General features: G+C 37.2%; 2 protein-coding genes across 2 annotated transcripts; both read right to left on the reverse strand.

The window, feature by feature from the left end:
- Positions 1-304: 304 nt before the first annotated feature.
- On the reverse strand, positions 305-3,197 carry LOC109205463 (somatic embryogenesis receptor kinase 1-like). The gene is made up of 7 exons (XM_019368175.1): positions 2,988-3,197; positions 2,599-2,731; positions 2,417-2,488; positions 2,016-2,159; positions 1,848-1,919; positions 1,655-1,726; positions 305-650 (listed from the first exon to the last, which is right to left on the reverse strand). The coding sequence occupies exons 1-7, from the start codon at positions 3,070-3,072 to the stop codon at positions 581-583; spliced, it is 648 nt and encodes a 215-aa protein (XP_019223720.1). The 5' UTR covers positions 3,073-3,197; the 3' UTR covers positions 305-580.
- A 3,478-nt stretch (positions 3,198-6,675) lies between these two features.
- On the reverse strand, positions 6,676-11,312 carry LOC109205464. Its single transcript, XM_019368176.1, has 5 exons — positions 10,949-11,312; positions 9,685-9,843; positions 9,427-9,599; positions 7,230-9,117; positions 6,676-7,116 (listed from the first exon to the last, which is right to left on the reverse strand). The coding sequence occupies exons 1-5, from the start codon at positions 11,063-11,065 to the stop codon at positions 7,060-7,062; spliced, it is 2,394 nt and encodes a 797-aa protein (XP_019223721.1). The 5' UTR covers positions 11,066-11,312; the 3' UTR covers positions 6,676-7,059.
- Between the last annotated feature and the right edge of the window lie 4,459 nt (positions 11,313-15,771).

Here is a 15,771-nt window from a genome sequence, read left to right on the forward strand (position 1 = left end):
GTTTAGGAGACTAGGAATTCTCCCAAAAGTGATCATATTCAAGAAATCGTGGACAATATGGATATACATATTATCCGCCGGTCAACCGGTCAACCTATTTTTTATCCGTATTAAATATGAGTCGGATCGGATAATTATATCCACTTATGCATTAACCGTTTTGACCCGCTCATATCTGACCCGACCCGACCAGCCCATTTGCCACCCCTGTGTCATTCTTGTAACTCCCTGAGTCTGGCAAAAAATGAAGATAAATTCTACTTAAGAGCATTGATCTGATTAAAATTTAAGGACACAGAAGAAATTTTACTTCAAAACCATCTATCATTTGATGTAACAAGTTCAGTACTCAGCTAGACAGTGCATTTTGTGCTTTCAAGTTATGGGTGAAGGTAAGCTCTAGCGATGGTTTTTAAAGAACCTTTATATGCTAGCTGGTGCTAACATGAACTGCATTGAACATGAGGTTTCAAACCTCGGCAAAACTGTCAAACTACATATACAATACAGAAAATATAGTAGGTATGTTGTGACATCATAAAGCAACCTTAGGATGGCTTTTGTCAAACTATATTTTGAATTATTTGCATCCAAAGTCATAGGGAGCTAGTCCTTTCAGCTCAGGTCCGTTGAGTCTGTTGTGCGCAAAACTGAAACAAGAACAAAGTATTACAGCGTTAGGTCTCAGAGCGTGTGCGCAATACATGATCAGATAAGACGGGAAAATCAGAAGGCAGTTGGAGGAGCAAAGGAAACTGAGGCATATGTAGCTTAAATGTTCTATCAAGCTCTCATTGGATAGAACTTTTTTTTAAGACTACAAAAAACGCAATGCAGAAAGCAAAACCTTTGGTTGCTCATTTCACGAAACATAGTTGAACTTACAGTTCATTTCATAAGGTATAACATGCAAAAGAAATTCCTTATCAAAAAACATGCAAAAGAAATTATCTGCACAACCATCATCACGACATTAAGAAGAACAAAAATCTGAATCTACTATTAATATACACTACCGAATCAAAAGATCCAACATGTGTGATACCAGAACAGCTCTCTCTTTTTTGCCATTTGCAGTTTCATTTTGATATTCGAGCATTGCTTGTAGCATTAATATTGCATTCATCTGATTTTAACTAGTCTGAATAGAAAGAGTTTGCAAAGACCAATGGATGGTGTCTGATTCATATCATGCAAGAAGCAGCATCTAATAACAATTGAGGGCATATAGTTGATGCACGATTTACAGGCTAGTCCAGGCACACAAGCGTAACTCCAGCAGCACCAACCGAGGTAGGACTAGGAGGTTCACTAATCACTACCTATCAACTAAAGTCACCAACTACCAACTAATGACTTGACAAAAGTTCGTCATTGCAAGAGGTAATATTATACTTCATGATGCAGGGCTGTGCATTCAGAATCTGCTGCCTATGAAGCATAAGCAAAATTTTAATATGATGCAATTGGTTTATCAATAGATAAGTTCCCCTGAGTAAGAACAACTAAAGGATTGAAGCCTATATCAACTTTCACCAATAAAATGGACAGTTATACACTGAACCATTTTCATATCAACGGATTGCATAAAGCATGTCAGATACTGTAAGGCAAAGAACATCAACAAAGGAAAACAAATGACGAGAGCGCATACCCTTCCATAGGAAAGCTTCCAAAGGGGCCATCAACAGGGATTGTTCCACAAAGATCATTATTAGAAACATCACTGCAACATTGAGATTTAAAAGATTCACTCAAGCGAATTCAACACGGTGCTCTTTGATTGTCTTTTTCTTGGTAAATATGAAGGTGACAGCCTGTTTGATAGTATTTGAAAAAGAACTTACAATACTTTAAGGTTGGGGAGGGTGGTGAGTTCCCTTGGAATCGAACCAGTTAGCTTGTTGTCGTTTAACCGCCTGCAGGTTATATAACATGAAAAAGATTCAATCTTTGTAGAATAAGTGGCTGCTGAAAATTGTCAAACTCATGAACCATTGAATGACAATACTTACAAAAATCTAAGAGACTTCAATTTAGCAAAAGACTTAGGAATGTTGCCTTCAAATCTATTGCCATATAGGTCCATGCTAATAAGATTTTCCAAATTACCCAATTCCTTTGGGATTTTGCCTCCAATGTTATTCCTATAAAGCTCCCTGTAATTCAGGAAAAAAGTATGCCCGTCACCTTAAAGACACACAAGAAAGTAGTAAACTTGCAAGTTAAGAAGCACACAAAAAACTTGAAGACAGAAACAACATTAATCATGTGACAATAATCTATACACATTTCTTTGTCTAACAAAAGCCCCTTTTCAGTTACTTTTTCCACGGTTTCAGTTCAGCCAACAGGAGATACTAAAGCTGAGACAAGAAACAAAAAAACAAGAAAGGAGGTAAAAAGAAAAAATTACAGGTACTGTAGATTCTTGAGTTCACCAAGCTCTGGTCCTAATGTTCCAGAAATATTAGTATTGCCCAAATCCCTGCAAAAAATTCAACAATAAAAAGAATTACTGTACTTATTCATTGCCAATGGGGAACAGAAAACAAAAGAAAAAAGTGACAGAAATTAGGAACTGATGTAGCATCTTACAGGCGAATAACATGATTATTGGAGTCGCAGGTGATATGAAACCAGGTACAAGGATTAACAAGAGTAGGGTCCCAGCTTTGTAGAACATTTGTGGGGTCAGAAAGTCTGCTTCTCAAAGCATGTAGAGCATTTCCTGAAAAATGAACACAACAAATTTTTTTAGGAAGATGAGTCCATTTCAAGATTTAACCTTTTTTCTACTTTTATATAAGTATATTCATTTCGAAATTTAACTAAAATCCCTTGAACTGAAAAAAAAAGGTACTATACACTAATGAATGAAAAGGAAAGAAAACCAAAGAGGGGTTCACATGGTAAAATAAAGCTAAAAGCTTTAAACCCTAGGAATGACAAAAGAAATAGATGGGGTAAAGTTTTAGTGAATTTACCTTCAGAATTTGTGGAGAAAGCAGGGGACAGAGATAGAAGGATGGTGATGAAGAAAAAGAAGAGAAAGGAGGAAGGAAAAGCCATTGAGAGAGAGAGAGAATGTTGGAACAGACAAGTGAAGAAGTAGGCAAAAGTAGAGGTATTAGTAGAAGTAGAACCAATAAGAGTATGTTATATGAGAGGTCAAGTCTCTTCTTTTTACTGTTGGGAGTGCTGTACTGGGAACTGGGAAGTAGTTTAGTTATTAATAAGAGAGAGGTGTTCACACTAATCACTGTGAGCTTTGTACTAAGCAGAGGCTACCTTTCATCAATTCATGATTAGGACTTTTGTGTGTAACAAACTCTCAACTCTCAACCAAAATTTCAAGCTCAATAATATTTCTTAGTTAATTTGGTTTAAATTTTGTTTCTACCTCATAAGTTGGAACTTTTTTATTATTGTTATGTGTATTAATATTAAGAACTACTTACAGGCAAAAGATGAGGATAAAACAGAGTGCCAGCTAAAGGACTTCTCCTTTTCCCCCTTTTTAACTTTATTGTAAGTCAAAAGTTGGATTACATAATAAGTACATTTATGTTTAATGATCGTTTTACAAAAGGTACTCTTTAAAGTAGAAATTAATCTTTTAGTACTAACTTTTATAGTACCCAAATAGATCAAATCAAATAATGATGTCTCAATTTCAAGCTGATTAGATTTGATTATATGAATCTTCTATATTCTTCTACTATATTTGGTGTCCCATGCTGAGTTATTTGTTCTCTGGACTCTGGAGCAAATTTCTTTTTTTTTTTTTTTGGTTTAAAAGACTAGTTCTATTAATTAAGATGCATTATAGGGTGCTGCATGGATGGTGCAGAATTACAAACATACGGATAATTACTACTATTAGTACTATCTATCCTTAGGAAATTACTACTATCTATCCTTAGGAAATTACTATTACAGGTAGTTCGACTAGACAAGACTTCATCGGACGTTTGACAAAAAGTTGTAGCATAAGGTGGTACTTGAAACTATTACTAATATAGTGTCTTCGTTGAAACCCCAGCTTATCAGCTTCTAGGTTTGCCATAACAAAAGGTGGTGGTCGTTCCAAAACGTAATATTGGTCCCCATTAGTTCCATGCCAAAATGAGCTAGCTGGCCTGCTTCAGTGTTGTGCTCCCTGTAAGAATGTTGTAATAGTGGATCACCTAGCTGGTGGATCAGGTACCTGCAATCATTAAGTAAATGTGAGAAAGTGGTAGAGGTGCCATGTAGATTAGTAATTACTTGTGCAGCATCCACGTTCATTTGCAGTGGTGTAAAATTATAAGCTAAGGCTAGTTGTAATCCACGCAACAATCCCACTATTTCAATGTGGACCACTGTAGTGGCTTCTATATTACCTGCATATCCCATTACCCAATTCCCTTTATCGTCCATGATAACTCCACCAAAACCTACTCGAGTATGAGGGTGTTTTATAGCCCCATCCGTGTTAAGCTTAATAAATTGTTTTGGTGGGGGTTCCAATTTGAGGTGTACTGGAATTATAGAATTCTTGGTCTTATTAGAAGTTGTAAGGTAGTAAACTTCAGAGGCTTGATGATATATACTTGAGGGTTGGGTGTTTTTTTTAACATTGTCAAAACAGTTGTTGTTGCGAATTTTCCATAAATGCCAAAGTATAAAAGGAATAAGTGTATGATGAGGTATGGATTTATAGGAGTTGTCCTTGACAAGCATAATTAGCTTTTTAAGCCAAACATGGGAGGGTGTATCCTGGTAAGGAATTTTTTGGATTAAAAGTCCTAGTTGTAGAACAAACTAACATTTTTTAGCATTGACGCATTTGAAGAAGATATGGGGAATAGTTTCTGTTTCTTGGTGACATATAATATAAGTGTTGGATGGAAGGATTCCTAGCTTATGTAGGTAATGTTGTGTGGGCAATCGAGAGTGACTCAACAACCACAAAAATGTTTTGATTTTTGGTAATGTACGCAATTGCCATATCCACCCGTGATAATTAGGTAATTCATTGGATTAAGTTAGCATTTTGTAGCACGAGCTAACTGAGAAGAGGCCTGATAAGGTGTAGCCCCAAATGATATAATCAGGGAGTATTGAGTTATTCTTTGGATTATTGATGTAGGCAAATTCATGGACATTATTTGGTTAGAATTTCCTATAGTGTTGAGTGCTTGTGCGACAATGTTGTGTTGCTTTGTTCGGTTAATGGTCTATGTATGAGACTACAAATATTAAGGCTAGGAGCTAGTCAATTATCGTGCCAGAAGTTAATATGTGTTCCTCTTGTGACCTGCCAGACTAATCCCTGTTGGCAAACTCCCCATCCAGTAGCAATATTATTCCCTATTATGGAAGTTCTTGGGTTTGTTGTGCGTGTTGGATAATATTTGGAGAGAAGAAGGGATGCCCATTGGGCCTGTGGGTTATGGAATAATCTCCAAGTTGTATTTCTGGCCTTAAGTTGTTGAATACCTAGGCCGCCTTGTGTTTTGGGAGTCGTGATGACTTCCCATTTTTTAATCACGTGCATACGCTTTTTCTGTGAAGTGGTTCCCCATAAAAAAAATTGGTATTGTTCTAGCCTATTAATCACATAAGTAGGTAATTTAATCATTTGCATCAAGTGGTTTGGTATGTAGTTTAGGGTAGATTTTATGAGAGTCGCTCTCCTTGCCAATGTTAGGTGATTTGTTTTCCAACCTGCAAGTCTATTTTTAAAACTATCGATAATAAATTGGAAGTCCCTTTTCGTAGGTTTTGATGTAAAAAGAAGAAAACCTAAATATTTGCCAAAGTGCATCCCTTCTACCATATTAAAAGAGAAAAGTATAAAGGATTTTTGAGTGGTTGAACATGTTTTTGAAAAGAAGATTTTTGACTTAGCAAAATTTATATTTTGGCCTGATAAGTTGGTAAAGTAATTGAGATGGTCAATAATGGTATGACAACTCTTAGTTGTTTTTTTGGATGCCAAAATTATGTCGTCCGCAAAGAATAGATGAGAGATTGGAGGAGCTTTCTTGTGCATGTAAGTGTATAAACAACAACTAAGACTTTAGCCAGTTTGGCCAAGCTGCAAAAATCAACTCTTATTTTGAGAAGTGTTTTTTCTCAAAAGTATTTTTGGTGAGAAATTGTTTGTGTTTGGCTAAGTGTATTTTTCTCAAAAGTACTTTTTCAAAAAAGTGCTTTTGGAGAAAAACTACTTTTTTATGCTTCTGCTTCTCCTTAAAAGCACTTTATTTTCTTCGAAAAGCTTGGCCAAACACATTAATTTTGAAAAAAAAGCACAGCTTGGCCAAATAGGCTATTAATCTTACTAGCTCGTAATAGGATATGAATCATTTGCTTTCATGTTCTATAACTTCTATTCTTAGTTAAGTCCATTTTTGATTTCAAGAGATTGCAGATTCTTTGAGAAAATTCCCTTTACATGATTTAATTATTTTTCAAGACGTGATTTTTAGGTTTACTTCAACTTTAGGTCAATTAAAGTGGACCGGAGGGAGTAGTAGAATGCCTACATAAGATACGGTGAAAATTTGCCATCATTTTATCAATTTGTGTATTACTTACACTATCCAGGAAAATGCTATCATTTCTGATATTAGGCCTTAACATGTCACTGGTGAGGAAGCTGACATAACGGCTTGACTCTCAAAATAAAGTGAACAAGTGTTACAAAAAGGTGGTGCAAGATACACGTCAAATAGCTCATTCATAAACAAAACAGAAAAGGAATTTGGGCAAAAGCACAGTTCTGTACAGATTTGCTGCACTCTTCTTCAAATTGTAACCTTCAGTTACACATTCTGAAGCGAAACAAAGTAGCATTCTAACTGTATTGACCTCAAAAAAGAACAAAAAAATTCCATCTAGCACGAGACCACTAAACGAGAATTTACGAAACTAATGGAAAGCATGGGAGAAGAAAAACAAAGAATTTACGAAATTCCTAATCTAAAAGATATCACATAGCCTGGATGATCATCATTCTTTAATCTGTAGCACAAGCAAAATTCCAAGAAAATGAAATTGCTCAGAATTTCACACTTCCTCCACGGTTCTCATCCTCTCCTCTTCTTCAGCCTTTTGCCAGGCAGCCTACAGAAAGAACATGCAAATGTCACAGGAGGCAGTGAAAAGAGCATAATTTTTGCAGTAATTTTGGATTGATTATAAATCATTATATAATAAACAAGGAATAGTGCACTTGCCTTGTCCCGCTGAAGTCTAGATATATGAGGACGCATAGAGTTCCCAAGACTTAAGCCTCCCCAAGCTTCTTGCAACTCTCTCTCCCTCATCTCTTTCCGAGTAACTGAATGTCTTATCTGATCATCATCCTCCTGCTTAACAGCAGCTGTCTTTTCTCTCTCAAGTCTGGACTTGTGTTTCACCAGAATTTGATCCAAACTGCCTTCACTGTTCTCCATTTGTTTACCAATCGTGTCCCTCTTCTTTACATTCATCCAATTGTCTTCCTTTGCACGAAGAGACATTTTCTCTTTTTCAAGCTTCGAAACGTGCTTCACTAAAATCTTATCCAAACTTTCGCAATCTGTTGCACCATTAGCTTCAATCTTTCTTTGACGCCTCTGTGCAACGTAGTCACTTCTTGTTGATGAGTCTTGCATTTTAAGCCTTTGCAAACGATGAACTGGCTTTACTAGGATCTTGTCCAGACTATCCGCTGCTTCTTTGTTTTCATCCTCGATTGACAATGCGCCTGCTGGCTTTGTTGGTTGTTCTCCACAACAAGGATTTTCGTCCACATTTGTATCATGATGTACATTCTGGTCAACATTTTCTTTTCCTACCAATGAGGTAGTTTCAGACGCATTGGCAATCGGGTCTGCAGTGTTTTTCCCATTTTTTGCTTCTTGAACTTCCTTTTCAAGTCTTGTCATATGTTTCACCAGATAATCTTCTAGTCTAGGAACTTCCATTTCATGTTCCTTCTTCCGACCAATTGCCGCAGTACCCAATCTGTTCGAATTCTTGCCCTCGATTTCACCAGTCTTCCTCTTAGCCTCTTCAATCTCTTTCTCAAGCTTCGAGGAATTCTTAACCAGCACACCGCCAAGGTCAGGAACCTCAGATGAATGCACATTGCTATATGATGCTTTACATTTGCTTTTTAACAACATTTTGGAGTTGTTCTTGGCCTCTTCAATTTCCTTCTCAAATTTTGAAGAAGGCTTCTTGAGAATACTTGCTAGATCATGGCCTGAATCTGTATGGCATTCTGAATGAACCACTTTATCGCCAGATTTATCTCGCGTTTGTTCACTTTTTTCCCCAGCTTCCCTCCTGGCATTTTTGGCTTCTAACACCTCCCTTTCAAGTCTTGTTAACCGCTTCACCAGAAACTTATCCAGACTCGGAAGTTCCTCATTTGTCCTGCTTGTCTTCCCATCCAAATTATATCCCTCAACTGCTCCTTCTCCAACGGATAATTCTGATTTGTCATCAGCAGCGGACCCTGAAACATGCGGTTTGCTGTTTTCTGCTTCAGCTAGAGCAGCATTCAACCCACACGTTGCAACTATAGTGGCAAGAGATGCAAGTTCATCTTCTTGCAAACATCTAAGTCTTTCCAGCATCATTTCCACAAGATTTGGCATATTAAACTTTTCACATGCTTGCCTCTTTTGATATTTCCTTTGCACAGATTTTGTCTCTGAATCTGTGACCTCAGAACAAAGGCTCTCAAATTCAGAACCCGTATCTGATTCACATTCTGAAGAGAACTCGGACAGTTCTTGATGATTATCGTCTGTTTCAGGGTTCTGACATATTCTGAGAAGCAGTTCCTTGACTTCATCTTTGTTCATGGAAGGGCAATTAGCAAGCTTAAGAAGGGCAACCTTAAGTGCAGTTGCTACTTGTTTATCCACCTCAAATGCAGTTTCAAAAGATGTTCTAACTGTATGAGTCGTGGGTCCTCCTCCTTTTGCAGGTGACTTTTCTATTTTGTAATGCTTCTGTGAGCAATCAGGAATGTCATACAAGATCACTCCAATAGCTGTTGCAGCTTCAAAAGCTTCTGCAGAAAATTTTTCTGCCTTTATCAGCACTTGTTCTGCTTCTTTACAATCAATCCTGTACAGCAGATACAGAAAGAGTAAGTTCTAGTTTATATGAGAACGCTCTATTTATTCGATCGGATCAACAATGTCTCAATTGCAAACAAGTTAAGATTGGTAAAACAAATTTTATGTACCCAATTTGCACATTTTACTCCAATACCAAATACTAATTAGCAAATCAATTTACTAAAATTTACACTTATCCTTATACAGACAGACAAATCTCTAATCAGAACAAAACAACTCAACTCCTGGCAAACACCAGATCCAACGTAAGTGTAACGACTACACATAAACGAATATTAAAATTTAAAATGCACACCTTGCTGCCTGAAGTATTCGGCACCATGATGCTTCAACAAGTGCAGCCTTCCGAGCTTCCACAGCTCTTTGAGCAGCTTCTCTTACTGCAATTTTTTCCCTCAAAACTCTACAATAGTGGGGATTAGCATCCCCCAAAGTCTCATCAAGTGTTAAGTTCATTCCGTCCACTTCCTGAAAATAACGTAACAGGCCAAAATACTATCAGTACATATCTGTATATTGACAGTAAAAAGAATGCATAAGCATATAAATATACCTGGAGCATTTTTATTTTTCTCTTTAAATAGGAATCCACTTTCTTGCGAGGGAACCAATTTATAGGCGAAGTTTTGCGATGAGGGGGCTTTCTAATTTGTGATGCAGATTTGTTTAAAGAAACTAAATTTGATTGGCCACCTTCTTTCGTTGCCTTAGTCTGCACAATTCCAAAACAACGAAATGAAAAACCAAAACTGAATATACACCAAACAAAGCGAACATCTGAGAAAAAATTTCAAGTCAACTAAATTCGACAGATTCCAAAACAACGAAATGAAAAACCAAAACTGAACAAACACCAAACAAAGCGAACATCTGAGAAAAAATTTCAAGTCAATGTGGATGCTTGTTCATTCGGGATTCTTCTATCTATATTTAGAACTACTGGATCAACTACTCCGGCTTTTAGCCTTTGGAACCTGTGGAACCCAAAAGTCACTCGCCCGTTCAAACTCTTCTGTCCATCCCATCTAAAACCCTTGAATCAGTGAATCCCGGGGATAGAGACCTAGCCCCTGCTTTATTTAAACAGCTAAGATAAGGTCTAAGACCGTTCGACAGGCAACCGTCTTTGATTGCCTTATTCTGCACTATCCGAAACAAGAAAATGCAAATGCCAAAGTTGGAAATATACCACTCAAAGTGACCATTTTTGTGATTTTTTTTAAAAGTAGTAACTAAATTTGACTGGCCAACTTCTTTCATTGCCTTAATCTGCACTATGCATAAACAACAAAATGAAAAACCAAAAGTTGATATCACCAACCCAAGTGAGCATCTAATAATAGAATTTTCAAAGCAAATATTTTCATTTGGCCACTTTGTTTGATTGCCTTGTTGCGCACTCATCAAAAAACAAGAACATAAAGAAACAACGGAAATACAGTCAATACACCTTTTAAAGTGAAGACTTGATATATCATACTATATGCCTAAACTTGCATTTTCATGAAGCCTACTTATCAACTGACTTTTTCCCACTCATGGCTCAATTATAAGGAAGAGTTAAGTTTCATCATTACCGTTATACACACATACAAAATTACATTTTGTTTACCAAGTGGCTAACGATAGATTAGAATCAAGATTAACGTGGGGAGTGGGGGGTCAAATTAAGTCTTTCCCCCTAATTAAGAACAAGGGTTTTGAAAACCCCAAAATCAGAACAGAACCAAATTATAAAAAAACATAAGGAAAATTGAGATAATAAATTAAATTAAAGAGAATTACTTTCTAAGAGCTGGGGGGGAAAACCATGGTACCTTTCCGAGTTTGGAAGTAGCCGTTGCAGAAGCGGAGGGACTGTTCTCCGAACTAGAAACGGTGTGATTCATCGGCTTCTTTTCAATGCAACCCATATCAAAACAACCCAAATCCATTCTCCAGAAAAATTAAGTTAATGGAAATAGAATCTTTATTATGCTTGTAGAAGTAAAAAAAAAAAAGTAACTGATCAAATGGCGTCGAGAATTTGCACTGTTATCAAGTGCTGAAATCTAAGGAGCAGAGAGACAGAGAAATTAGGGCGTTTCTTGAATATGAATTGATTGCTGAAGAAAGAGGGAGTGAAGAAATTGTTTTTTTTCCAAGGAGAGGGTATAGCTTTTGAAGGAAACTATCCGTTACAACCGATCCTTTCGCTCGCAACGGTCCTTTTTTTTTAATATATATATATATATATATATATATATATATATATATATATATATAGTAGTAGTAGTATTTTTTTCCTCTTCTTCTCCTTACAGTTTCATTTAAAACTGAACAAAATAGATACTCTTAATAAATCCAGGGATAAAAAATAAAAAAAAAGATACTCCTAATAAATAAGACAAGGAGTGTGAGATCAGTGTTACAATTTCATAGTGGTCGTAATTTCATTCATAATCAAGTAATTTGCAAGGTTCACATTTTGCTTATAGTTTTTTCTCTTTTTCTTTTGCGTTCTCTTATTCATTATATCCTAGTGTAATTCACTCGATCAAGTCTACTTACATGATATAATAATACTTAATAAATATATAACTCACTTTAGAATTTCGTAATATCTAGTCAGGTTAAGCAGACGATAGATATGGAGGAAATATCATTTTGTATTTTGTTTGTTTTATTATATTATGCATTTTATAGTAACTATAAGATTATTTTTAAGAAAGTTGAGTTACCTCCCTTCCTTTTTCAATCGAAACACTCAATACAGATAGCTCCGGTGCCTCCTGCTTTTGCTCTATCAAGCGGAGACAGTCCTTTCTATCTCTCGGTCTCGGTTTAGCATCACATATCTCTCTAGAGAGCATTTTTTTGTTTGTTTGTTGTAGTGCGGATGTTGAAGTAGTTCCTCTATATTGTGGGTGTTCTCTTATTAATGAAATATAAATCTTACTAAGATGAAGGTAGGATATGCTAAATCTTGATAGCTTTTGAAGAAAATTGTCACGACCCAAACCGAAGGGCCGCGACGGGCACCCGGTGCCTAACTCAACCCAGTACCAACGTAACATATCTTTCTTATCATACTATCATGGGTAAATGAGTCGTAAAGGCCGTCATAAGATAACAGAATAAAACAAAGAGAATACTTGACATAGGACGACCCAACATGGAATACAAACTTATACATGTGACATACAGGCCTAAAAGACCAAAATGATCACTTGTACACTCAGAACATAGGCCGACAAGGCCATACAATCTTTCATATGCATGACATCTGTCTACAAGTCTCTACGAGTACATAAGGTCATAAAAGTCAGGACAGGGCCCCGCCATACCAATAAATACATGTCCAAAGCATACTGACCAAATAGGCAACTCCGGAGCAAGTAGAGTGCACCAACACCTTTCGATGAGCTGATAGCCTATTAGTAGGATTGTCAACTTGTCTATTGGGACCTGCAGGCATGAAACGCAAAGTCCCTAAGCAAAAGGGACGTCAGTAAAAATTAAGTACCGAGTATGTAAGGCATGAAAAGCAGTATATAAAAGACATGAAAGAAACATGGAGTAAATGACTCAACTTGTAAGTCTGAATAGCTCAGTGAATCATGAAACCTTTTTAGTGTCATGTATATGCATATAAATGCCATATCATGCATAGGTATATGCGTACATAACATCCTCAAGCCTCTGAGGGCATTCCTTCATATCATCTCGGCCTCTGTGGGCGAAATTATCAACATATACCAACTGATCAGGTGGTGGTGCGTATAACACCTTTTCTTTTCCCATACCCATATACATATAATATACGCGTATATAACGCCATCTGGTCATGGGCCAGTGTACATGTATAAATGAATGCAATGCATAATGAAGTAAGTCAATAAGATCTCTCGGAATGTCATAAGATCAATATGCCTTCGGATAAACTTTATAAACTTACGTATTTTCTGAGACCCGTGAACAGACGATATAATAATAGGACACATGGAATCAAGAACATAGGCACACCTAGTACTTCTATGAATAGAGTCATTTATGAAAGTTGTGTGTTCGCTCGTTTCATTTGTATCATATGGATCATGCCAAAAGGAAAGAAGGGATAGTCTTAATATACCTTAACCTCGTTGAGTCCTTAATACCTTCTAAGCAACTCTTCAAACAACTCAACTCAATCTATCATAGCATAAGGAGATTCACAATCAGTGCTGAGTAAAGGATAAGTCCGTAACTTAAGCTAGTAGCTCGTTTACGTAAATTCGGCAGCATCTTCCCGTAACAAGGGCCTCTTCTAATACCGTATACCAACAACAACAACCAGAGCAATGCAAGAACATACAAGTAACGATAACAAGACACCATATAACAACAACAAGTCACAACTACTTCACGACGAGCGGCAAGCTCCGATTGGAATCTGTATACCCCATGACTTCTTACTTTAACTTAACAATATCATTAACATGATAATGAAGTCAGTCATCAATGATTCCAGCCTTGTACCATATATTTATAACAAAGAAAACAATCCACAACTCCAACTATCCTTAATTAGCAACTTTATTCACTAGTTCATGTCTAGTCCATCCATTTAACTTAATCAACATCAAGATAACCTTAAGCACATGCAAGAACACAATATGCTTACCCCTACAGTATCTTCAAGTCGAAATCCAAGTTATATTTAGCTTATACCATCCCTTAATAAAATACAACACCATGGAAATGACTTAAGCTGATCTTCACTTCGAATCTCAAGTTTCATATGTTTTTCCCTCAATTCACTTGATAAACATATAGACATGCATAACAACAGAAACCATATCATAATAAAGGTATATTCTCCAATTTCCAGCCATAATAACTGTATACGGTAAAACCATGTGTCCCCGATTTTGTAGACTCGAGGGCTCGCATCGAGGAGCAAACTCGATATAGGTCAAGCTCGAGCCCGATGACAGAATACAAGGCTCAAAGATCGAAGTACACGATGAGCACCGAAGCCGAGTATGCCGGACCCCGAGATGATGTTGTTATGGGTTTGTAACAGAAAGAGCAAGATTCCTGCTACATCCCCAAGATCATGGCATAAATTCCGGAATAGATTTGTAGGAGTTAGTACGAATCCGTAATAGGCGGTTAGACAGCTGTCCCAATAAGATTCCTTACTGTAGATAGAAATGTACCTTATTTAGGGTTCCCCTACTATATAAAGGGGACCCCAATCATTTGTAACCATCATCAATCATTGGCAAAAGAATATACTCTCTTACTTTCTTGCTCATTATTCATCAGAATTGTCTCTTAACTTTATTGTCTTATTTTATTGTTCTTGTGGACCTACCTCGAGGCCATCACAGCTCGAGGTCAAGATTGGCTTAAGCACTGGTTTGATTCAACTTATATTCTTAATTTATACGTTTGATCTCTTGGTTATTAATTAGTATTGAATTAAATCACGTATCTTTAAAACCATAAACAAGTTTAATTGTTACTCGTATTTTCAAGGTAAACAGCTTGGCGCCCACCGCGGGGCTAAAGATAATAGTGGTTATTTCTGTACTGATTCTGATAACACACATTATTTTCACACTTGTTCTTGTCAAGAATTTCTGTTCTCAGGTTAAAACATGTCAAAGTCACAAAACGCACCCGTACACGGCGATGATGGTCTTGGATTTCATGGGAAAAATAACAATGTAGGAGTCGGTGTACCACCGATTAACCCTGGGGAAGTGCCAAGTGTGGAACCAGTCGATGTTAGTTCACACATTGCTTTGAATGCGGATTTAGGCACAGACCCCAGAGGAATTGTACGCAGGGAAGTCCGATTTGGTAGCCAAGGAACACAGGGTATAGGAGATGGGGGAGTTAGCCTCCAAGTAATATTCGAGATGGTACAAGCTCAACAGGTTGCTATCGCTCAGTTTCAAAGTCAGCACAAAACTCCAAGTGTGGTCGAACCAGAAATCACTCGCCATATTGAGCCGGTACCGAAAAGATCAAACGGTAATGGCTCGAGGACTGATCCCACGATTATGAGGATGCTCGAGGAACTCACTAAAAGAATCGGGTCGAGGGAGAAAATATCGAGGATAATGAAAAAAAGTGGAGATGTATAACTCCCGTGTTGATCAAATACCGGGGGCACCCCCGGTCTTAAAAGGTTTGGATGCCAAAAAGTTCGTACAGAAGCCGTTTCCTCAGAGTGCGGCTCCAAATCCCATTCCTAAAAAGTTTCGTATGCCTGATATACCTAAATACAACGGGACGAGTGATCCTAATGAACACATTACCTTGTACACTTGCGGGATTAAAGATAACGACTTAAATGATGATGAGATCGAGTCGATTTTGTTGAAAAAAATTGGGGAAACTTTTTCAAAAGGAGCAATGATTTGGTATCACAACTTGCCACCGAATTCTATCAATTCGTTTGCTATGTTAGCAGACGCCTTCGTGAAGCACATGCCGGGGCCATAAAGGTTGCAACAAGGAAATCGGACGTTTTCAAGATAAGACAAAGGAGTGATGAGATGCTAAGGGAGTTCGTATCCCGATTTCAAATGGAGCGAATAAAATTACCATCGATCTCGGATGATTGGGCCGTGCAAGATTTTACACAGGGGTTGAACGAGTGGAGTTC

The sequence above is a fragment of the Nicotiana attenuata genome, unplaced genomic scaffold, assembly GCF_001879085.1.
Source record: "Nicotiana attenuata strain UT unplaced genomic scaffold, NIATTr2, whole genome shotgun sequence".
Taxonomy (NCBI): Eukaryota; Viridiplantae; Streptophyta; class Magnoliopsida; order Solanales; family Solanaceae; genus Nicotiana; species Nicotiana attenuata.